Genomic DNA, 23,146 nt, shown 5'->3' on the forward strand with positions numbered 1-23,146 from the left:
ATTGACTTAAAACAAGCTCCTATATCTTGCTGAAAAGTTACTTGTAAGTTTGTTTTGCCTAATTTCAAGTGTACTAAGACATTTGCACTAGAAACTGCAGCAAAGTACTTGGTAATATGTGGTGTTTTTGCAGCGTGGCGCCTGTGAAAGGCCTGATGTCGTTACTTTAATGTAAACAGTACGTGTGGTGGGCATGATGGGACCCAGCAGTGTCAGCTCAGAGGGGGTCACAGTGCAGCCGCTGCCTCAAAGCCCTGTGACGTACATCTCCATGCCGTCGTTGAAGGTGAAGATGGTGGTGGTGCTGGAGGTGGCGGAGCCCTGCTTCAGGTCGCCAATGCTCTCGTACAGGTTCTCCCCCGGCAGCAGCAGGGCTTTGGCAGGAAGGTGTTGCAACTTGGGCGTCTGCTGCGTGGGCGGCGGCGGCGGAGGGTGCTGCTGCTGCAGGGGCTGCTGGGCTTTCTTCCTCCTCGGCCGCAGCGTGGCACATGTGTTCGGAGGCCGCTCGCGCTTCCAGGCGCCCCCGCCTTCCATGTTGTCGTACGCCGGGTCGCACTCCTCCGTGCCGATGGACTCGTAGCAGTGGTCGTCCAGGGAGCCTCCGACTGCTTTGCCCTCTTGAGGGGCCCATGTCTGCGGTTTGACCACAACGCTGAATCCACCGTCTCGGTCCCGGTCGCCTCGACCCAAGGTCCGGAAGCCGAGGTTCGCCGGGGGAGAACCCGGCATCGCTCTCTTCTTCTTTCCAGGTTTGCACACTTTGGAGTACATCTCAGCCACCTGGAGTCAGACAGGAAAATGTTTTTTATTCAGAGACGTTAAGAAGATGTTCAAGGATCCTGGTGTAAACAGCTGCTTCACTGCAAAAACACAAAGCCTGACCCGTTGTCTTCTCTAGTTTCTCGTGCAAATATCTCAGTGCGCTTCAAATAAGACAAAACAAATCTACAAGTAACTTTTCAGTAAGATAGAGGAGCTTGTTCTATGTCAGTAACTCCTTAATTTTATTTGAAAATTTACAGATTATTTCACTTGTAATTTGGTAAAATAAGTGGAATAACCTGCCAGTGGAAATGAAACTTTTTTTGACTTTAACAAGCTCCTATATGTTGCTGAAACGTTACTTCTAAGTTAGTTTAGTTATTTCAAGTGTTTAATAAGATATTTGTAACAAAATTAGACCAAAATTACTTGGTAAGATCTTGTTTTCGCAGTGTGACCAATAATGTTCTGATCGGTTATTGAGTGGCATTTTTACCTTAGTAATTTCCTGCTACTTTTTACTTTTACTTCAGAATAAATAAGTTAAAGTAGTGCTACTCATACTTGAGTATAATTTTTGGATACTGCCAAAAACTAGATTGTTTTGCCAAAGTATTTGTTTGCATTCAGCTCTCTGCAAAAATAGTTCAAGTCCAGTGAAATAAACTCTCTGGACAGAACAGGATGATTATATTAAAGCTGTTTTCTGCACAACTGTAAATGTTTTTCAATCCATCCATCTAGCAATGAAGTGAAAAAGACCTTCAGGGAGCTTAAAGAAAATAAAATACTCTGTGGCAGAAACACCTGCACAAATATGACCTCCATTAAAAGTAATCACCAGCAAAGGAAAAGAGGAATCCTCTCTTCAAAACCGAACACCAGCGGCAAACAAACAAACCTTCAAACAAGAAAAGGCAGAAAACACTGGAGCTCATTGACTGGTTTTCAGGTTTTCTCAAAACGCTTCATGGACACCAACATTTTGACACCGTTTGTGTTTTCATCAGCGTCACCAAGCAATTAAAGAAACCTGTCTTATTTCAATAAAGCCCCAAAAGACTGAAGCTAAAATAAAGCAGCTTTAGTACGTTTGGTAAAACACATATTTGTTGACAACATCTACAATCTTCAACAGATTTTACATTTTTTTCATTTCAGACAATGAAATGTACAAAAAAATTATGTTTAAAACCTGATATTTTTGATTGTAAGGAAGAATGTCAGATATTTTGCTTACATTTCTATAGACTAGGGGTGTTCAAAGTGCAGTCCGTGGGCCATTTTTGGCCTCTGAACTGAATTTGTGCGACCCAAATCTGCCAAAGAATAAATCAAATCCTGTTCTTACCTCTGACAACCCAAAAAATTAAAACTGCGTGTTTTTAAAATAATGTTAAGGAAAGTTTACAATAATATGAGCTTGTTTTAAGTCAATAATTCCTTAATATTGATTTTTAAAAAGTACCAGTTCCACTGGGAGATTATTTTACTGATAACATGGGAAAATGTCTTGTTATAAGTGAATAATGTGCCAGTGGAACTAGTACTTTCTTAATCAATATTAAGGAATTATTGACTTAATCAAGCTCATATTTCTTGCTGAAAAGTTACTTGTAAGTTGGATTTGTCACCAAGATATTTTTGATCAAAAACTAGATCAAAAATAGTTGGTAGGATTTTGTGTTTTTGCAGTGTAATCCTATATCTATTTCCTTCTGCTTCATAATTGTGCATTACTTTGACTGGGCCCTTAGTGTTGGGGACAAAAATCTGAAAAAGTTCAAAGGGAATGAATACTTTACTACATTGCAAATAAATTGATTTGTATATGCATTAGAGGTGGAGAACAACCAACATTTTGAATCGCGTTACACGTCGTCGTCACTCACCACTGCGGCAGACGGCTGTATATTCTCCACTAAATGGGCTCCCAGTGGACCCAGCGCTTTATTCTGGAGCATCAGCATGTCATCATCCTCCGGAGGCTTCCAGATGTACTGCTCTCCATTGCCCATAAACATCACTTCCTGTCAGCACAGCAACAAGCCAAGCTTTAGGACAGAGTTGGTCACATGTTCAGGCATGCTGCTGCAGAGACGGGAAGACCTCTCCAGCTGTGAAAACTGCATTTCCAAACGGACTCATGGGTGACAAATTAACCTCTCTTAAGAAATGGCGTAGTGTTGGAGTCGTGTTGAATGGATTTCATGCGGCGCTGAAGAGATTTTCCCTGAAAGGTGGAGCCTGTGAGGAAGCAGGTGCTTTTATTGTAGATGACTCAATTTCAGCGAGTTGCGTCATCCAAAAGGAAATCTGTGGCGGCCAGACCTGTGAGCAAACTGCGTACGCTTGTAAGCCTGTGAACTGTGCGTGTAAATGAACTCGGGTCACAGCAGACAGCGCGACCTTTCTGACCTCAAACGGGGGCAGCAAATGGCGTCCCACTGTCACCTGGAGGGGAGCAAAGAGCAATGTACAGTAAAAACCAGCCAGCCAACCTGCAGTCCTGCTGCTGTGAACATATGGAGGAGGTGACACCGCTGAGGGCAGAAAGACAAGAACCCGGCCACAAATAAACAGGTTCACAGCCTGAACTTCAAAGAGGTTTAAGCAGAAGTGCCAGCGTACGAGAACAGCCGGGGGAAACTGCATCACTGGCACAATTACAGCCCCGCAGATCCTCCGCCAAGAGGAAACCTCACAGAAACGCCACGCTGCAAAAGATTACCGAGTATTTCTGGTCTAGTTTCTAGTGAAAATACCTTAACACACTCAAAATAAGACAAAATTATCGCTTTTGTTTCTGAAAAGCAACTTTTCAGAAAGATATAAGAGCTTATTTTAAGTAAACAGTTCCTTAATATTGATGAAAAAGTTCTAGTTCCACTGGCAGATTATTTCACTTAGAAGATATTTTTCTCATATTATAGACAATCTGACAGTAAAATTTTTACTTTTTCATTAATATTAAGGTATTATTGACTAAAACAAGCTCCTATATACTGCTGAAAGGTTACTTGTAAGCTCATTTTGTCTCATTTCAAGTGTATTAACATATTTGCACGGGAAACTAGACCAAAAACACACAAAAAACATTTTACATTTTCAGTATCATACGATTCAAACTAATTAAAAAAACGTTTCCCCTCCTCACCTTTGGTGGCGCTGCAGTAAGAACTACTGAAGGAGCAACATAAAAACCTCAGAAGAAGACACTGAGCACAACTTCCTTCCCAAAATGTAAATAAAAACGGAGTGGCCTCAGAGTTTAGCGGCTTTAGGGTTCCTCTTTATTTTTATTTTTATTTTTTTATTTTATTTTATTTTATTTTTTTTGCAAAAGACCGCAAGCCATTTCTCCCATTAGCGTTAGACTCTCACGTCTGTGTTGGTTGTCTTTACCCAGAATGCCCTGCGTTGTAGTTTGCTTCCTGTTTTTGGAGTGTTCTCCATCAGCTCGCATCCACGTGGAGTTATTATGGTATGTTCCAGTTGTACACGGAACTGGGAAATTACGACTTCGTAGTTAGAAAAATCAACTGTAATGCCTAACCGAATCGGATTTCCGCTGGGAAACTGGGAGCAACTCCAACTACCACCAATTACAACTTGCCAGGCGGACTTCAAGTTTCGATACGACGCTCCTCACATCAACAGCAGCAACATGTGGTGGAAACACGTTTCTTTCACAAGACATGCAAGTAAGAATGCCTCTAAAATCAGTGTTAATGTGGCGCCTTCAACTCTAAACTGAACTAATCAGAACTGGTGTCTGGAAAGTAAAATTTTAATGTCTCTAAGAGGTATTGCAAAGAATGTTTACGGGCGTCGCCATGTTGAAATTCCAACATCTCAACTGGAACGATGTTGCCTCGGGTCTAACGTCAAACCCAGATCTGAGTTACGACTTCCCGGTTTACCGGAACGCAACATTAGATGTAATTTTCGTCACCCAACTACATCAGTGAGAGTCAATTTCAACATTTCGGATGAAGTATGTGGTGAGTTTTACTCAAGTCATTTCTCTAGAAGGTTTCTGAGATTAATATCAAAATGTCTGCGTTTTTTTACTTGAAAGTTTTCGACTTTTTAAACAAAGAAAATTAACTTTTTTTTTCAAGAGTTTATTTCCTAGCAGATTTTCAACTTTTCAAGCTCAGGAATGTCCTTGTTTTTTCTAGAAAGTACGGCGTGGTACTTCTTCAAACAGAAATCTGAGAGCTGAACATCCAGGTAGGCAAACTTTTTCAATGTTAACTCTAGAAATGTAGCAAAAGATTTCAGCAACCTAGTAACTAAATGGTAGAATAAATTGTACCAACCTTTGGGAATGATGGGACATTGAAGGCCTCAATGTTTCTACGAGGCAACTTTGTGCTGTGGGGATGAGGCGGTGGGGGGGCGGGATGCGACGGTGGCCCATGGCGTGGAGGTGGGGCGGGCGGCTCTGCCATATCCGTCCCACTGTCCCTCTTCTGAGGCGCCTTTTCAGCCTTCCTCAGCTTCCTGACGCAGGCGTACTCCGCCGTCTCCGGAGGGTGTGGGGGAGACATGACCGGGGCCTCGGGTTCGGGCAGCGCTCCGTCCACCTCGCCGTCCGGGTCCGGGGGCGCCGGGGTGTTGGCGGGAACGGCCGGAGGGGCCGGAGTGTCCGTCTGCCCGGCCCTGCCTACCATGGCGTAGAGGGCATCGTCAGTACGTGCAGTGGAGGAACGTTGGCCCACTTCTGAATAAGTGTGCTCGCTGTCCTCTCCAGTCCCAGAGGGGATCTGGGGAAGCTGCCTGCCTTGAGAACGAAGGTCAGAGTTAGACCAGTGGCTGGGCAGCGGCAGAAGGTCCATGCTGGCTGGACGTTTCTTAAGATGCCTCCGCAGGGCTCATGCTGCCGCTATTATACTCTCTGTTCAGCTGACACCCTCCAGAAAACAGAATTCACATCCCTCGATTGACTGATCCTCAAAGGGTTTATGAACATCGGAGAAAGAAAATCTGACAGTAGAGCTGAAAACGATTAATTGAACAAATCATGATTAATCAATTATTGAAATAATCACCACCTGGTGATGTAGCGGCCCCCTCCTGAGAAGATGGGGAAGTGAAATTAAAAGACTAATGAATGGGAAAAGGAATAGTTCTTAGTATTTGAAGTAGATCTGAAATGATTAATCGCGATTAATTGATTAGTGAAATAATTGTCGATCTAATTAGTAGTAATTTGTACGACTGTATTTTTGTGTTTTTATGATGTAAAGCACTTTGAACTGCCTCGTTGCTTAAATGTGCTACACAAATAAAATGGATTGGTTGGTTAATCGATTAATCGCTAACTGGATACAGTTAGTGATTCACCTGTTTCAAATTCTGTAAAAACAAATTCTGTAAAAACAAATGTCCTATTAAACACCTTTGTTATCCAATTATTAATAAAAAAAAATCAACAAATTGACTGTGTCTGATGTGACACAGGCAGAGCTGGAGATCACCCAATTATTAACATGGCCTTTCTTTCCCATCGCCCCCTTCTGGGAAGATGGAGAAGTGCAATTAGAAGTCTAATCAATAGAAAAGGAATAGTTCAGAGTATTAGAAGTCAGGCTGAAAAGCTAACTAAATAATTGTCAACTAATTTAGTAACAGATTAATCGCTAGCTGGATAATACAGAATCGTGTCACGCAGGTAGAGATGAAGTCGCCCCAATCTTTTCTAGCGCCCCCTCCTGGAAAGACAGGGAAGTATTTGAAGTAGGACTGAAATGATTAATCGGATGAATTGATTATTGAAATAATCGTCAACAAATGTAGTAATTGATTAATCATTAACTGGACTACACAGACGCTTAAAAAACCCATTTGCTGAAACAAGCTTAGAGCAGTAATAAGCCAAAAATGTACAAAAATATGTAGAATTTGCATCTAAGATGAAAAACCTTCCTTATCTGTAGATATGTTCAACCCAGAACTTAGATGTCATTTTTAGCTTCACCTATTTCAAATTAAACACCTTTGCTATCCAATTATTAGTTAAAAAATCAACAAATTGACAGTATTTTTTTTTAGCTGCAGATGCATCTTTTGCTACAAATGATCAAGTGTACACTAAAGGAATGTTGTGGCATTTTAGGCAATAAATTTGTTTTCTTATTTATGAAAGGAATTGTATTATTTACGTCTTTTAATGTATTCCATATCTAGTTAAAAAAAGGCTCAAAAATCTGAGAATATGCTTATTCTTTACCCGATTAATTGATTAATCGTCTGAATAATTGACTACTAAAGTACCCGTTAGTCGCAGCCCTGTCTGAAAGAGACAGTAAACTGGGAACTGACATAGATGTTTGAGTATAAGGATCCAAACTGGCTTCATCACTCTGCAGTGGAAGCGGGACAAATATGAGGCAGGACATATGTTTCTATCTCTTCAAATCCTCCTGGGCTCCTGTCACGGCGCCCACAAACGCAGCTCCCTGTTGACTCCGAGTGATGGAGCTCCAGGAGTCGCCTTGGCGCTCTGATTCGTGTCTTTGAGAGAGAGATGCTCATAAATTAGGTCTGAACAGTCTAATTAAATAAAGCTCAATCTTAACTACGATGTGAATTCTGTTTGCGGGTAAATTTCTCGTCTTATGTCCTCAGATTTTCTCAGATTTTAAGGGAATTTGGGCCAGAACGTGTATTAAAGAGTCCAGGAAACACTGCAAAGACCTTCAAACTCAAAGTTTGGTGTTTTTAATGGTTACAAATAAATGATACTTACAGTGCATACCCCGATGCTTTGTGTTCATGTCCCAAAAATCAACTTGAATGACACAGAAATTATTTTGTCATGCAGTTGAAACAAGAACAATAGTTTCTCCATGACAACAATGAGGTACACTTTACAGGAACACACAACAAAGTTTACATGTGAGAGATGCACTCACTTTTGCCATTGCAGTTCATCTTGTTCATCTCCGTGTCAGATTTACTGATGGACCGCAGCTTTGACTGCTTGAGTATACCCTGAAAACACACACAAACCAACAAGGCTAAAGAAATGTTCTCAGAATGATTTTGGTGAATTATGTTAAATTACATTTAGCACAAAACTCTAAAAATTAAGTTTGGTGGATTATTTCTTTGTTGTAACAATATGTTTTGGCAGTAATTCATTGGAAAGCCTTCTGATTTCTCCTTAATTGGCACAATGTTTGTGAGGAAAATGCATTTGTAGATAGAACTGAGTATGTGGGTCACAACTATAAAACCATGAAATCTTCTTCACTAAGCAGCTGGTCTTGGTGCAGTCAACTCTGCAGTTAACTTGTTTTGAGCTTCTGGTAATCCAGGTACTATAATGGTGACTAAAGGTGTTTCCACACCTGATAGTCCAGTAGATTTGGTTTGATTTGGGACCAAAACTGCAACATTTGTTACATTTTCACTTTTACACTACACTGTCAAAGAACCGAAACTGTTTGAAAAACCCATTTCCCTCCTCGCCTGTAGGGGCGCTGCACCACTAACTACTGAAGGAAACAACTCAAAAACCTCTGAAGAATACACCATCTACTTTTCCATTGACCACATCATTGCACAATTTGACATTTTGAAAATAAATGTTCTAAATGGGAACAAAACTTGTTTTTCGATTAAAAGTTTTGCTTTGGTATTTTTTTGGCTGTATTGAAATTGTTTTATTTCACAGAAACGCAATGGAAACACTTTTTTCACACATGATCATCAGCAGGATGTTGCAACCAGGAAGTAGCTGGAGGATGATGGTGTGCCATGTTTTTAATGTCAAACGTATTCACGTGTAATTTCAGTTGCATTTTTATTTAAATGGAAACAGCCCAATTGCAAAATTGTTTTTTCGACATTAGCGGAATATGGGCAAAGTTTTGCGCGCATTTGTAACGGAGCACAACTTTCTTATTCACAAATATTTGCCATTGCAGGATTTCTGTTTCATCTTTGGTAAAAGATCATGAGACATTTCTCCTGCTAATGCTAGACACATCGGTTTGTTTTGGTTGTATTCACCCAGAATGCCTTGCGCTGTCGTCTTTTGTTGTTAACTTAATGCCTGCAGACATGACCTGGTGGGTCAGGAGAGCAGAAGAGGACAGTGGCTGATTTTTAGACCTTTGCTGAGGAAAATAAGATCGATGGATAAGATTGGCTTCACATACAAGTATCAGGCAATCACCAATCTCCCAAAATTAAGGAAATCGTCTGGCCAATAAATCGGTGCACCCCTACTCATAATCACTGTTACAATAAAGAAATATTAAATCGTTCTTACTTTTTGTCCTAAATTTACATGTGCTGGCTGCAGTCCAGTTGAGATATTCTGATTGTTTTGATACCTACCATGTCCATGAGGCGGTGTTTTCCACCTTCACCGGGCACATTGTGCGTCTTCCCCTTCCTGTGATAAAACACAGCGCTTTTTCATACAGGATGCAGATCTGATGCTCTGATAGTGTGCAGCGTTTGTGCCTGAGTCAATTTATTTATTTATTTTTTTAGTACAAAGCTGAGTCATTGTACGACTGCATTCAAGAGAACGGCACTGATTCACATTTGCACATATGCCTGCCAGTGGTGGGAGTAGCTAAGCACATTAAGCCAAGAGCTGAATGCATTTCCAAAGAAGAAATGATTGTTCATTTACAAATAATGTTTCTATCTCTGAAAAAATCTGACGATTCATTACAACTCAGTCACAGCAGGGAGAAAAAAATTTATTTTTAACAAAAAAAGAAAAAGAAGTCTGGCAGAAAAAGCCAGGAGTTGTAGGGTTGATAAATTGTAAGTAACTTAACTTACAGCAGCTAAAGAAGAGATTTAAAATAAACATCTTCATTATCAGTCTGAGGAGCAGCTTTATTGGTTATTCCACAGCTTTTTTAAGCATTTATCTTTTTATATTTCTATGTATCTGTTAGGCATGCCAGAACATGAGTTTGATTTGATCTTTCACCTCCAAGAGCTCCTACTTTCCAGATCACTTTGAACAGCTTTGCCAAACATTATATATAGTTGCAGATAATTTTCACTCAACCAGGCAATGTCCCAACATTTAAAAAACACGAGCAGTCTGTTGCCAAATTCTTTTTTAAAGTGTGCAGTATTCAAAAGGTCGTTGTCTGAGTTAAATGTTTACATTATTATTATTTGGTTTAAATCCAAAAAGCTTTAAATCAAATCGTAACTTTCAGTGATGCAGATGAATCAAGCTTTGAGTATGAATCTCTTCTTTTATTTTCAGCCTCAGCCATGATAGCTAAGACAGAAGTGAAAATGTTTTATTTTTTAGCTGATAAGAAGTCACTCTGTTTGAAGATAAAATGGTTTCGTCACGTCAGGAAGAGTATTCTTCTGCAGCTGAACTATAGCTTAGGCTGCGTTCACACTGCAGATCTTGATGCTCAGTTCCCATTTTATCTTAAATAGAGCTACAACTAATAATTATTTTAGCTATCGATTAATCAATTATTCTGACGATTAATCGGTTAGTCAGATAAAAACATTGACACATTCTGCTGATTTTTCATTAAATGATTTATAAACAATATTAAAAATACTTTAAAAGATGCAAATAAACAAATAATTCCTTTCATTTTATTGCCTAAAATGAAATAACATGGCATTCCTTTAGTGAATGCTTGATCATTTGTAACAAAGGATGCATCTACAGCTAACTAAATACTTTTAACATCAACAAAAAGCAGAGCTTTTCTGTTTGATTTAATATCAATACAGTGTAGAGATGATCTGTTGGTTAATTTTTAGATTAATTAATGGAAGGAGCTGATTTTTTTATTTATTTTTTTAAGAATCAACCAAGTGAAACTAAAACTATGCCACTTGAGGAGTTCCTGCTAGAGGGTATTTACAGACAAAGGAGGTTTATTTTTCTCAAGTGCAAAAAGTTTTTCTTTTGTACAGTTTTATTTTAATATTTGCTCTGTGTTTTTTCAGCAAATGGCATGATTTAAATTATTGATTCATGATGATTAATCAAATTAATCGTTTCATATTGTGAAGTATTTTGAATTAATAACTTAGTATGACTACATCTTTTCCGTATTTGGAGTACGTATTATTCCCACCTCTGGTGCATTTTTAACTAAAAGTGGATTTCCAAGCAGTGGTTAAAATGCACGGATCATGTAGTGTTGCTCTCACCTCTGGCAGCCCACGCAGAGCACCACAATCAGGATGGTAACAACAAAGGCTGAGGCAGCAGCGATAGCGCCCAGCAGCAGGACCTTGCCGTAGGGAGGAGCCGTGAAGTTCAGCCCGTCCTGCATGGAGGCCATGTGGGAGCACCGGCGCTCACTTGCTCTCACACACACACACACACACACTTACACCCTTACACTCATGCACGCAGCGAAGTGCCACGGTCTCACTGGGATCTGCAGACACAGAGAAGGGCTTAATTACAACGTTATCTGACCTTTCTAAATCATTACGAATAAGGATGCAAGTTATCGATGGATGAGTTCATCTCTAGAGTTGACTGATATTATCTATGGACTAACGGTTCATTCATAGGCGTCCATTTTCTTAAAAACCTGAATTTTGCCCTTTTCAAGATGGCTTTTCATAACATAAAGGGGTAAATATTTCATAATATCCTGAATTTAAAAAAATCTAACAATTATAAAATATTATGGATGTAAGTTATCGATTAATGATCTTATTGGTCAACAATTAATTGATAAGCGTCTATGTCTTAAAAACCTGAGTTTTCTCTCATATCAAGAACATGAAGGGCAAAATGTTTCATAAAATGCTGAATCAAAAATTATTGATTGACTTTTGACATCGTCAGATGTATAAAACACTTAGTGACTAAACAGAAAATTCTGTTTTTCTCACATTAAATTGAAGACGTATTTATAAAATACAACACAAAAAAAAGATGAAGAGTAAAATATGTGAAACATTTCCCCATAAACAGAGAGACATTCATACAAAAGTACCTTCTGTGTTTGCTCTTGAAGGAAACTTCGCTCCATGAAGTGAATTAACTCACCACAGCGTCATGTTAATTTTTTCTGTAATGGCCTCCGCTTTTCTGTCATCTCCTCTTCCTCTTAGCACATCAATGATGTATGAATGAGAAGCTAACACTGCTCAGCCTTACAGCTCGGCTAAATGAGCGCTATTACGGTGATAAAAATAAGAAGTTTATTTTAAAACTTAACCGCAAAAAGTGCATTTTCATCCCATACGGACTTCGTTTCGACCGTTTATCTTTTGCCGTTATGTTACGGCCCGCCGCCATCTCTGTTTTTTCATCAACGGCTCCGTTTAAAGTTATCAGCGGCGCCCTCTGCTGGATGGCGGCCAAACTGCAACACTAAAATAAGATTTAAACGGACCTATTAGTTAACTAATAAAAATTAATCGTTTGCAGCCCCAAAGCAACCAGAATTAAAAATGTCCTCTCTGTGCTGCAGGCATAAGGAGAGCAGTGGTTTGAAAAGAAGGACAGTCTGATTTTCCATCCAGCACAGGAGCAGTGAAGTGAATAGACATCCAGCCTGGGGCCCCTGCTTCTGCTTTAGCATGTGTAGGGATTACTATGTCACAGTTACAGACATCAACAGCACAACTCCCCACAAACACAAATTTTCACGTGTTTATTTTCAGCAAACCAACAGTAAAATGACGCCTCTTTGGTTGAATCTGGCTGAGGGAAAGATCGCGGAGTCGATCTGTTTGTCACACAACTGTTGATCCATATGGGTAAATAATTACCCCCTCTTCATTTGAACCGCTGTAAAACCAACAAACATGCATCGGAGCTGCAGCGAGTCAGAGCCGAACATGCCAGCAGGCAGAGGAACCTGAAACATTGACGGAGACGAGTGTGAAAGCAGAATGAGCATACAGAAACATTTCGCCTTTCTTCCCTCCCCCCAACTCTCTGCTCCTCGCCGCCTGCCACGTAATTTCTTCTGGCAGCGTAATATGTTATAAATAAACAACAAAAAACACAGAACTGCACCAAAAGACCAAGCAAACAAGTCTGATCTCTGTCAAATCATGCCATCTGTCTACCATGACACTGTGTTTTCATGTGTGTTTCTCACTTGTCTGTCAGAGCCAAGACGGCTGCGTCCTGCATAAGGACTGCCTCAGATCAAGCTGCATATCTTATCTTTCTCTCAAATATTTATTTTGTTCTTAACTGACTACAGTTTGTATCTTGTCCTTTAAAGCATCTTTCTTAAGGTATCAATTTAGAGCAGCCTCCATGTTTGTTCTGGTATTTTGGTCTTTGTCAAAATGAGAAGAAGAAGAAGAATGTTGATAAACTAAAGTAGAGGTAATGGCTCAGTCAAAGTAACATTTAAACATGTTGTGTTGTTTCAGTGTGATACCAGAGAAACGTTTTTATGTCTGTCCCAACATCACAAATGTAAACATGTGAAGTTTGCTAAACTTTAGTGGGACTTTAACTGGAACCACATGTTTTAGTCAGATGATGTTAAAATTGAGCTTTACTACAGCAAATACAGGCAGGAGGGTTTGGAGAAAATCAGTAAATTAGTACATGGAAAAAGCTCCACATGCCCAGTATAGACATGTTAATATTTGAAACAACATAACCTAAAAAATAAAAGATCGTTTGGTTATTGAACAGGATAATGATCCAAACGGACGGACGGACTAAATGCTGTAATTCTGAATATTTTCCCATATTTTTAATCAGTTTCTCCAGAACAGAAAAATATTTTAATTAAAATCACAGATTTTTTTCTCAGACTAATCAAAACCTTCAGCGATAGAAAAACATCCTCTGGTTCGTTTAACGCCGTCTGACAACCAGCGACTCCTCTTCATCTCCTCCCACGCCGTTACTGTCACAAATGACCGAGTAATCTCAATTATTTGGATCATGTCTGAACAATTATCAAGGCTGTCTTCATTCACAGGCATGAAGCGGCGTCTAACGCCAACAATAACAGGTTATCATAACAAATTCACAACACAGACACTACAAAATGTCATATAAGAAGATAATGATGCAATCAACAGGAAATGTTTTATAGTCTGAGAGGCAGAGTTTTATTGGCTTCATTGGCATCTATACATATAATACACTTATTCTGGATTTTATCACCAACCATAAACACTATTTCCTGATTGCTAATCAGACGCATCCTGGATAGAAACACTAAATATAAATATAAATATATAAATGTATCAAATCACAGTTGTATTGTTTGCAATATCTCAGTTGCAAAACACTGTTTGGTTGTAATGTCATTCTAAGAGCCTGACAAAACTCAGAAAATAGGAGATTAATCTCACAAATCTTTCAGAAAAAAATCTGACATTTCTGACTTTGAGAAGGTGAAAATTTGCTATAAAATTTTGAGATTAATCACAGAAAATTTCTAGAAAAACCCTCAGATTTTTGAGTTTCAAACTTTTTTTTTTACTTTTTAAAACTCTGAAATTCTCATTTTTTTCTAGAACATCTCTGAGATTAATCTTAAAATTTCTGAATTTTTTTCTAGAAAATCTGTGCTTAAAAATTGCTCCTTTTTTCGTGTTTTCTAGAACATTTCTGAGATCAGTTTAAACATTTCTGGATGTTTTCCAAGCAATTTTTCAGCTTCTGGAGCTCAGAAATGTAATTTTAAAGGGAAAAAAAAATCTTTTTTTTTTTTGCTGAAATGTACTATTTTATATGTGTTTTTCTAGAACATTTTTTTAGATTAATCTCAAAATTTCAGTTGTTTTTTTAAACAAATTTTCATTTTTTGGAGCTCATAAATATCCTTGTGTTTTTTCTAGAAAATGTGTGGTTTTATCCATAAATTTTCTCCTTTCTCATGTTTTCATGTTTGAAATTAAACATTTCTAGGTTTTTTCCAGCATTGTTTTGACTTTTTGTAGCTCTGAAATTTTCTTGTTCTTTCTAGAAAATTTCTGCAATTTATCTCAGAATTTCTGAGTTTTTTTTCTAGAATTTTTTTTTAGCTTTTTAGACTCAGAAACGTCCCTCTAATTTTTAGAAAATGCCTGAGCTTTTTGTAGAAATTCTCTTTTTTTTCTATCTATAGCTCTAATATGTTGTCATAAATAAGTGAAAATTTCATGACAATAAATGAAAATTCTTACCATGAAAAAAAAGAAAACTTTCATTTTAAATGATATAATCAGCCACACCTATTTGTTGTTCTTTTGTAATATTTCATCTTTATAACTGTTACATCACAGCATATAAAAGCAAAACTAGCTTTCTGTTAGCATGATAAACACATTAAAGAGACGGTGAAAGTTTGCTCTGCTGTTGCGGGTTTGCAGACTTTTTTGGTAATTTGCATTTCCCTCAGTAGACATCCAGACATGAATCCAACTGTTCCCAGCATGAAATCTAATTTGCAGCAGATTTCCCACACAGGTCTGTTCGGTTATTCTGTGCACGCTGATCTGAGCTTCCTCGCTTTGTTCAGGGAATCCTAACAAGCGGGAACACAACAGCTTTGTTTTCTGCTTCAAATCACTTTGATTATCATCATTACTATTATTATTAAGCTCCATGAATAAGGGACATTTCAGCAGCAGATGCCCAAGTATTATAATTAATTTAAAAGTATGATTTGTAAAAGTGAATATGTTTTCCCAGCATGTCTATCAAACTTGTTTTAATAGCTGTAGCTGTCTGCGGACTGCTTTAAATGTCACGGCGGAGAATCCATCATGCACGGATCATGAAAAGTCTGAAATATCAGGCTGGATTTAAAGAACAATATGCATCTTTTCTCGACCGTGTCAGGATAATTGTATCTTTGCTCATTTGACAACAGAGCTGAGTGGTGGAGACAGAGAGGGTAATGAGAGAGAAGAAAGGGGGAAGGTGGAGGTGTGGAGGAAAAGAAAGAAGACGGGAGGAAGGAAGACATGTGTAGGCGTCGTGTGGCAGGTGTTTGAAGATGATGAGAACGAGATGTCACATTTCCCAAAGAGGACTCCATTCCCTTACTTTATTCCTTCCCTTTAACTTACTTTACTGCCTTGATTCTTTTCCTTTAATAATTTCCTTTCCTTACTTCCCATTCCCACTTTTTCCCTTTTCTTTCTTTTCCATCGTTTCCATTTTCTTTCCCAATCTTTTCCCCTTTCCCTGTAGAACATTTCTTTTCCTCTCCCCGTTTTTTTTCCTGATATACCTGAATTAAATAAGTTCAGTCTAATTTTCAAAGGTCGCCTGAAACTGTGCGTCATTTAATCTGAATATAAATCCAGCTGTTCTGTGACGGCGCCAGAGGTTTGTTAGAAAATATCAGAGAACAAGAAGCTTTATGAAGACTGAAAACCACAGCAGAAAGGTCAAAGGTGAAGTTTAAAAAACTGTATCTGAATGACTAAAGTTAAATCTTTAGTCATCATAATCTTTCATCTGAAAATGAAAGATTATGCTTGTAATTGTAAACCCTAGAAGTGACCTGTAACGTTTCCTCGAACAGATTGGGATGGATCTACGAGCATGACATGTTCAAAATCATTTTTAGATAATCAGATTTTAGTTTGCTCTATTCAGTTTGTTTTGATATGTTTTAGGGTGTTTTGTCACTTTAAATCTAAACAAAATATGCTGCTGGCCACGCCCCCAACTCCACTTTCGCACATAAAAATGGATGCAAACAGACGTGCAATTGTCCAACCATACATCTTTGAACAGCATTAGTGGAGCCTCCTGCACAACCAACAAGGATCCATTAAGTGCTTTCTGAATGGTAAGTTAAGAACAAGACACCTGTCTTTTCCAGCAGCCATTGTACAGCAGTAAAACCAGCTGACCAAATGTGCTGGAATTCAGCATGGTTGCTAGGTAACGGGCTGGGCTTGACTGGGGTTGCTAGGTAACAGCGCAGTTCCCCTGGAACGTAACTCAACAACTGGGAAATTCTTGAAACGGCTCATTTTTCAGACACCAAAAAACATTAACTTAATGCCAAAAAATGTCAGGGTGTTTTTTTGTATTTTTTTAAGCACATGGGTTTAAAGGAATCAGACGACAGGTTTGTGGTAACTCTGGAGGAGATGCAGAGATTCGTAACAGGATAATAAGTTGTTAGCTCTGCTCCCACAAACCAGGAATTTACGGAAAACTGTCTGGAAGTTTTCCATAAATTATCTCCACAAGCCATAAATGAGATGCAGCAAAACACTAAACTAACACAACATCCCCGCATGGTGGTGGCAGCATCATGCTGCAGGGATGTGCTGCTTTAGCAGGAACAGAGAAGCTGGAGAGAACTGATGGATGGAGCTAAATAATCTGGGAGAAATCGAGTTAGAGGCTGAAAAAGACTAAATCTGTGTTGGGCCTCATTAATTATTTGTGTTGTTAAAAAACAAAACGGTAAAAACAGCCTTTGTTTAGTTTTTACTCACACACCACTTAAAAATGTTGATAAATTTTGCATTAAAAATTCTGAATATAACTTAACTAAATGCATCTAAATTAAAAATGTTTAACATATTTACAGTTAATTGGTACATTTTTATTAATTGATTGTTAAAATGTTGAGGATCATAATGTAACTGAGAATTTGTGCTCCTCCAATCTGACTTTTATTTAAAAAAAAAACAAAAAAAAAAACCCAGACAAAAATTATAGTTTAATAATCAAATCTGGTAAACAAAAGGTTTGCAGCTACAATTTTACTAAAAATAATTACAGAACAAATTGACTCAGTGAACTTATAACAAATAAATCGGGTTTTTCATATTTTATTTTGTGAAGAAAATGTATAAAGCCATGTATAATTCTCTTCCACTTACTTCATGTTTTTTTGTTTGTTTTTTGTGGCTGTAACATGACAAAATGTGAAAAACTGAAAGCGTTATGATTCAAGGAAAGATTTACAATCAGGTAGTTAAACATGTTTCCTGTCTTAAATCACACAAAGTTGAATTTCTGTATTTCTTTAATTGAAAGTCAGTCAAAACTAACCATGAAGCTTTCTGGGTATTTATCTCCTGTTTATGGAAATGAATAAATTAATCATAAAGGTAGCTGTTTGTTCCAGCTCACCTGTTGACTTGGATCCGTTTCATCCTCTAAACGCCTTGGGAGGAAGTCTGAAGCTCGCCAGACAGCACATTTGCTTGACTACACACATTTCATATCACATTTAAAGGTCGCCATAATCTCCTTTAGCTGAATGTTTATGGTTTTGTTCAGAATGCCGGGCGAGGCCTTGGAGGCAGACAAGCGTTTAAGGTGTAATCCTTGTGGAAAAGGCACTTTGAGGAACGTGTTTAGCCCTGGTAGCAGTCAGCGGGAGCGGGAGTAGGAACATGTTCTGCGTTTACATGTGTTTTCATTATTAATAAAACCAGAGCCGGTTTGGAAACAGGGGGCCCGGCTCCGCCAATCTGCCCAGGTTTTCATAAACCACCTGGGAGTTGATGTGGAGCGAAATCCTCACCCTCCGAGTGACACAAATAACAGCGACATGGTTAAGTGTGTGTGTGTGTGTGTGTGTTAGGGGGAGGAAGGGAGAGCGAGCGAGAGAGAGAGAGGGGAGGATGCTATTGTGTGAGAATGTGAATTAGGTCAAATGTTTGCTTGCAAAGATTAACCATGCCCCTGTGAGGAAGAAGGCTGAAGCCTGCATGTGCAACTCGGGTCTGGTGTTTACAGCGCTGCCTCTCCAGCAAACACCACCGACACAAATACAGCGGCTCAAATATTAAAGCTACTGCTCAGACTTTTCCACAAAATCAATTAAACTCGCCTCAGACTTTAGTTTGTCACCTATAAAACAATGTGTGAGTAGCTGGGTTTCCATTACAAATGTGTGCAAAATCTTTGTCTATGTTCTGCTAATGTTGGAAAAATAAAATTTTGTAATTTCAATGTTTCCATTAAAGTAGAAATAAATTAAAATTACACATGAATAAGCTTGCTCATGCAATAAGTCAATACAAATCACACCAGTGATGGATGTAAACAGTTACATGAGATATACTCATTATTCAACGAGACGTCGGCATCAGGCACTGGAGCGACAAGCCCCGCCTACTAGGGAGCAGCTACGTATGCAGCGATTTGTCGATTTAACAGAAGAGCTATGGATTCAGAATGTTCAACTTCTTTATGAACCGTGTGATGCTGGGAGAGCTCTGGAGCAGCTGTCAGAAGAAACGAAAACAAACCATCCTCCTTCTACTTCCTGTCGTCTTCATCGTTTCTGCCACTGTTAACATCTGACTGCTCGTTACATGACTGGTGTGATGCAAAAAAAGTGTTTCCATTGAAGTTTTACGATTTAAACCAATTTTGATACTGGCAAAAAACCAACTCATCATAGTGGAAATTTTTTTAAATCAAAAATCGTGAGTTTTTTTCGCCGAGTTCCCAGTAAGAAAATTTATTTTCAAAATGTCAAATTGTGCAATTAATAGAAACACAGCTATATATAAGTTGTTGTAAATCAGTAACTGCATTTTCATTACAAATGTGTGCAAAAAATTTGTTGATATTCTGCTAATGTTGAAAAAAGGCAATTTTGTAATTGCGTTGTTTCCATTAAATAAAAAACCCAATTAAAATCACATTTGAATAAGTTTTTGAGGCAAAAAGTCATTAAAAAGCAAGACATGCCATGATGCTGCTACTACTTCCTGTCGTCTTCTTCTACATTTCTGCCAGTAGTAACATCCTGCTGTTGATCACATGACTTTTGTCACTTTTTTGTGATGCAAAAAAGTGCTCCCATTGAAGTTTTGCGAAATACAACAGACTTATAGCTAACTTTGGCATATTGACAGAAACGTTATTAACATGAGTCTATTGTAGACTCATAGTCATGTTAGCTGTGACGCTAATTCTCACAGTCAGCTCTGTACGGCTCCTTGCAATGCACAAAGGAATCCCCCCAAAGTCCAAAGCAGGATGGATTCATGTTTTCATGTTATTTACTGCAAATTCTAACTCCAGCATCTGAATGTTGCATCTAAAATTGAGACTCAACCAACAAGAAAAGATTTTTCCAATCTGTTGATGTCCAGTGTTGATGAGCCTGGATCTGGGTGTGGTCTTCTGCTGCTGTAGTCCGTCAGCTTCAAGGTCCGAAATGTTGGGAGGAGAAGATATTTAAGCTAAACTATATCAGCAAATAATGTTGTCTCTGATTGTATAATCAAAGTCTAGTTTGTTAATCTCGAAACTCGGGTTTGCTTGAGGAGGTCTGATCAAACATTGATGCGGACCAAAAGTGCAAACTGGTCCGTCTTAAAACCTCAGTTCAGTTGAAGTGAACTCTGTTGTGGTTCAAATGCATATGTGAACGCCAAGTGAACCGGAAACCACACCAAAAGCAGGAAGCAACTGCTAATTGGTTAATTGAGAAATTGGTCACTCTCTTAATAAAGACAAAAGACAAATTATACAACCACTAAAATCTGACACTACTCCATTTTTGTTTAGATTTCGTGAAGAAGGAAGTTGCATTTCTTCATGAAGAACCTCAGATGTCGTCTTCAGAGGTTTTCATATAATTTCCTTCAGTAGTTCTTGATGCAGCGCCACCACAGGGGAAGTGGGGAACAGGTTTTACAATTAATTCGGTTTGTTTGACACAGTGCCGTGTGAAAGTGAACCACAGTGGATCAAAATGTTGCAAATTTGATTTTCAATCCAACTGAGTGTACCAGACTAAGTTATGAAAACACCAATAGGTCTCGGTTTGGTTAAATGAACTCTGTTGCTGGTTCAAATGGATATGTGGATGGATGAAGACCAGAGAAAGCTCCAAAAGCAGGAAGTGGACTACAGCGCAGGGCATTCTGGGTAAATGCAACCAAAACAAACACGCATATCTACTTCTAGCGGGAGAAATGGCTTGTGTTCCTTTTTCTTTTACCAAAGACAAACAAGATATCCTACAACCACTAAAATCTGATGCTACTCCATTTTTTTTATGTTGTTTAGATTTTTGTGCCTTTCCTTCAGGTTTTTGCTCCAGCGCCACCACAGGCGAGGAGGGGAACAGACGTTTCAGCGTGGAAGCAAAACAAAGCATCTGAACATGTAAAACATGTAATAAATGTTGCAGTCTTTATCACCCATCAACAGACAATCAGGTGTGAAAGCACTCAGTCAGCTGGAAATTTTAACCCTATTTTCAGTCAGAACTTGTGTCCTACCAGCGCCCCTGCTCAGTGTGTGTTTTCCTTTTTTCTTCATTTGCTAAAATAAAGATATTCACGCATGAAGGGCTTCTCTGTGTGTGCGTGTCCAGGGAGGCTAGCTCATGATGGTAACAGCTCAGCAGGCATCAATCACACTCAGCCTGCTGGCTGGCCGGCTCGCCGCGCCTCTGGGCTCAAGCTGCAGCAATGCTGCTGACAACAGGTTACAAACCAGCACTCCACTGATGTCGACTGACACCGACCTCCATGCAAGGGGATTTTGTTTTTTTTTCTTGTCTCTGGGTGCAGGTAGAAGCTTAAAAAAAAAAAAGAAAATCCATTATGATGCAGTGCTTATTTTCAAGGTTTTGCTTCACTGAGCCTGCAGCCCGGTTCCCTTTTCTGCCTCCTTTAATCATCAAAGCGTTTCCGATTAATTTCCAGATCAAAGTGAGGATGCTGTGTCCCCGAGGTCAGCTGGTAACTAACGCGACAAAGCCAGATTCCCCTCCACACCCCCTATTAATCAGCCACGATGGGGGTGAGGGAGGAACGCTAAAGGAGGGTCCAACGTTAATGATCTTTATTTGCTCCACATTCAAACACACAGAGAGAGAGAGAGAGAGAGAGAGAGAAAGATCACCAGATCGCCTCCTTCTCATTAAAACACAATGAAGTTCTGAGATGAATGCGCGTTAAAACCCAAAATAAAGAGGCGATGCGGCGATGCTGAGGCGGCTGCGCACGTGTGTTTGTGTTGGATGAAGGAAACACAAAGAGACGCAGCTTACATTTCCTAGAAGAATAAAAGATGCTTATCGAGCTGAATCTATATGTACATGAATGGCCCCCCCACCCCCCTCCTCTGCTCTTCCTCCTCCTCCTCCTCCTCCCTCCAGCCTGTCACACTCAGCTTTGCGCTATAGCAGCCCCCCGTACTCACTCAGCTCAGAGGTTTGGAGAGGCGCAGCATCGGCTCCGGTCGCTTCCTTCAGTTTCTGCTTCCCCTCGGACTGACTCAAGCTCCCTGCGAGCATAATCACCGCCAGACCTTCTTCACGGGCTTCACAGAGCGGGGATGCAGCGCACTTCATGTGGCATCCTGTCCGCGCACCCCCAGCCAAGAGGGGAGGCTGGGAAGAGCTCAACCTGCGCGTCCGCGTCCCCCACCTTTATCCTTATCCTTATCTGATGCTGCTGCTGCTGCTGATGATGATGATGATGCGACTCCAAAATTATCTCCGACTGCCAGGTTTCAGCTCCTCGGTCCCTTAAGCCCCCTCCATCTCGGCTCGCATCCCCTCAGCTCGGCTACCGCGCTTCCATGTGACACAGGCAGAGCTGGAGACCCCCAATTATTAACCTGGCTTTTCGTTTCCAGCACCCCCTCCCGGGTACATGGGGAAGTGCAATTAGAGGACTAATGAATGGGTTGGAAAGGGAATGTTCAGATTATTTGAAGTAGGGTTGAAACGATTATTACTTATCAGTGGATTAATCGTAAACTGGACTCAAAAACATGCTGAAAGAACAACTCACTCAGAACATCGGTTATGCCAAAACTCTACAAAATATGTTAATTTTACACTCTAAGAGGATTTATTCTAAACAATTTTAATTTTTTCACGTTTTTGTTTTTCCAATAGGGTCTCAACTGCTTCTAAAAACAGCCCAAGATTAAAAAAACAAACAAACAAAAAACACATCCAGGTTTTGGCAATAAATTCATGTTTTATGGCTGGACAATAAGCTGTTTCCAAATCCTCCTGATTGTTGAGTCACATTCCAGGGCATTGCCCCGTTACCTAGCAACCCCAGCTGAATTCCAGCACGTTTGGTCAGCTGGTTTTACCCTGTATGAGCTGTACACTGTAAAAAAAAAGTCTCTAATTTACTCTAAAATGCCAGCCGCTGTGGTTGCCAAAATTTTACAGTATTTATACAGTAAAATTTACTGTTAATTAGAGACTTTCACAGTGTACAATGGCTGCTTGAAAATACAAGTGTTTTGTTGTTGACTTTCCATCCAAAAACCACCTGCTGGATTATCGTTGGTTATACAGGAGGCTCTATGAATGCTTTTCAAAGATGTACGGTTGTAATACTGCTCATCTATTTGCAGCCATTTTCACGTTTAAATGTGCGAGTGTAAACACCGAGTTGGGGGCGTGGCCAGCACCAGCTTATTTGCATAAAAGTGACAGAGCCCTAAATTTTGAAA

At 39.4% G+C, this 23,146-nt stretch overlaps 1 protein-coding gene and 1 long non-coding RNA gene across 5 annotated transcripts; one reads left to right on the forward strand and one right to left on the reverse strand.

The window, feature by feature from the left end:
* Window positions 1-41: 41 nt before the first annotated feature.
* On the reverse strand, window positions 42-22,288 carry LOC103139078 (verprolin). Of its 3 annotated transcripts, XM_016672216.1 has the most exons (8): window positions 21,869-22,288; window positions 10,939-11,171; window positions 9,118-9,175; window positions 7,686-7,764; window positions 7,520-7,561; window positions 5,088-5,551; window positions 2,655-2,792; window positions 42-780 (listed from the first exon to the last, which is right to left on the reverse strand). In XM_016672216.1, the coding sequence occupies exons 2-8, from the start codon at window positions 11,070-11,072 to the stop codon at window positions 247-249; spliced, it is 1,449 nt and encodes a 482-aa protein (XP_016527702.1). In that variant the 5' UTR covers window positions 11,073-11,171; window positions 21,869-22,288; the 3' UTR covers window positions 42-246. The 3 variants fall into 3 exon arrangements, with proteins under 3 accessions (XP_016527702.1, XP_016527703.1, XP_007553613.1); XM_016672217.1 differs by lacking the exon at window positions 7,520-7,561 and having other exon boundaries at window positions 5,088-5,434; window positions 21,869-22,287; XM_007553551.2 differs by lacking the exon at window positions 7,520-7,561 and having other exon boundaries at window positions 21,869-22,287.
* Window positions 3,835-21,540, forward strand: LOC107836416 (uncharacterized). 2 transcript variants are annotated; one of them, XR_001662304.1, is made up of 4 exons: window positions 3,835-4,766; window positions 4,947-4,998; window positions 20,473-20,584; window positions 20,747-21,540. It is a non-coding gene; the product is annotated as an uncharacterized LOC107836416 (long non-coding RNA). The 2 variants fall into 2 exon arrangements; XR_001662305.1 differs by lacking the exons at window positions 20,473-20,584; window positions 20,747-21,540 and adding an exon at window positions 15,588-15,874.
* Window positions 22,289-23,146: the final 858 nt, after the last annotated feature.

This window comes from Poecilia formosa, unplaced genomic scaffold (genome assembly GCF_000485575.1).
Source record: "Poecilia formosa unplaced genomic scaffold, Poecilia_formosa-5.1.2 Scaffold57, whole genome shotgun sequence".
Lineage (NCBI taxonomy): Eukaryota > Metazoa > Chordata > Actinopteri > Cyprinodontiformes > Poeciliidae > Poecilia > Poecilia formosa.

Excerpts from the sequence above, each read along its gene's own strand:
- LOC103139078 (XM_016672216.1), bottom strand. The coding sequence starts at position 11,072 with ATGGCCTCCATGCAGGACGGGCTGAACTTCACGGCTCCTCCCTACGGC. Across the intron at positions 7,562-7,685 it reads GATGAACTGCAATGGCAAAA|TTGATTTTTGGGACATGAAC; the intron begins GTGAGTGCATCT and ends GTGTCATTCAAG. Across the intron at positions 781-2,654 it reads TACAGCCGTCTGCCGCAGTG|GTGGCTGAGATGTACTCCAA; the intron begins GTGAGTGACGAC and ends GTCTGACTCCAG.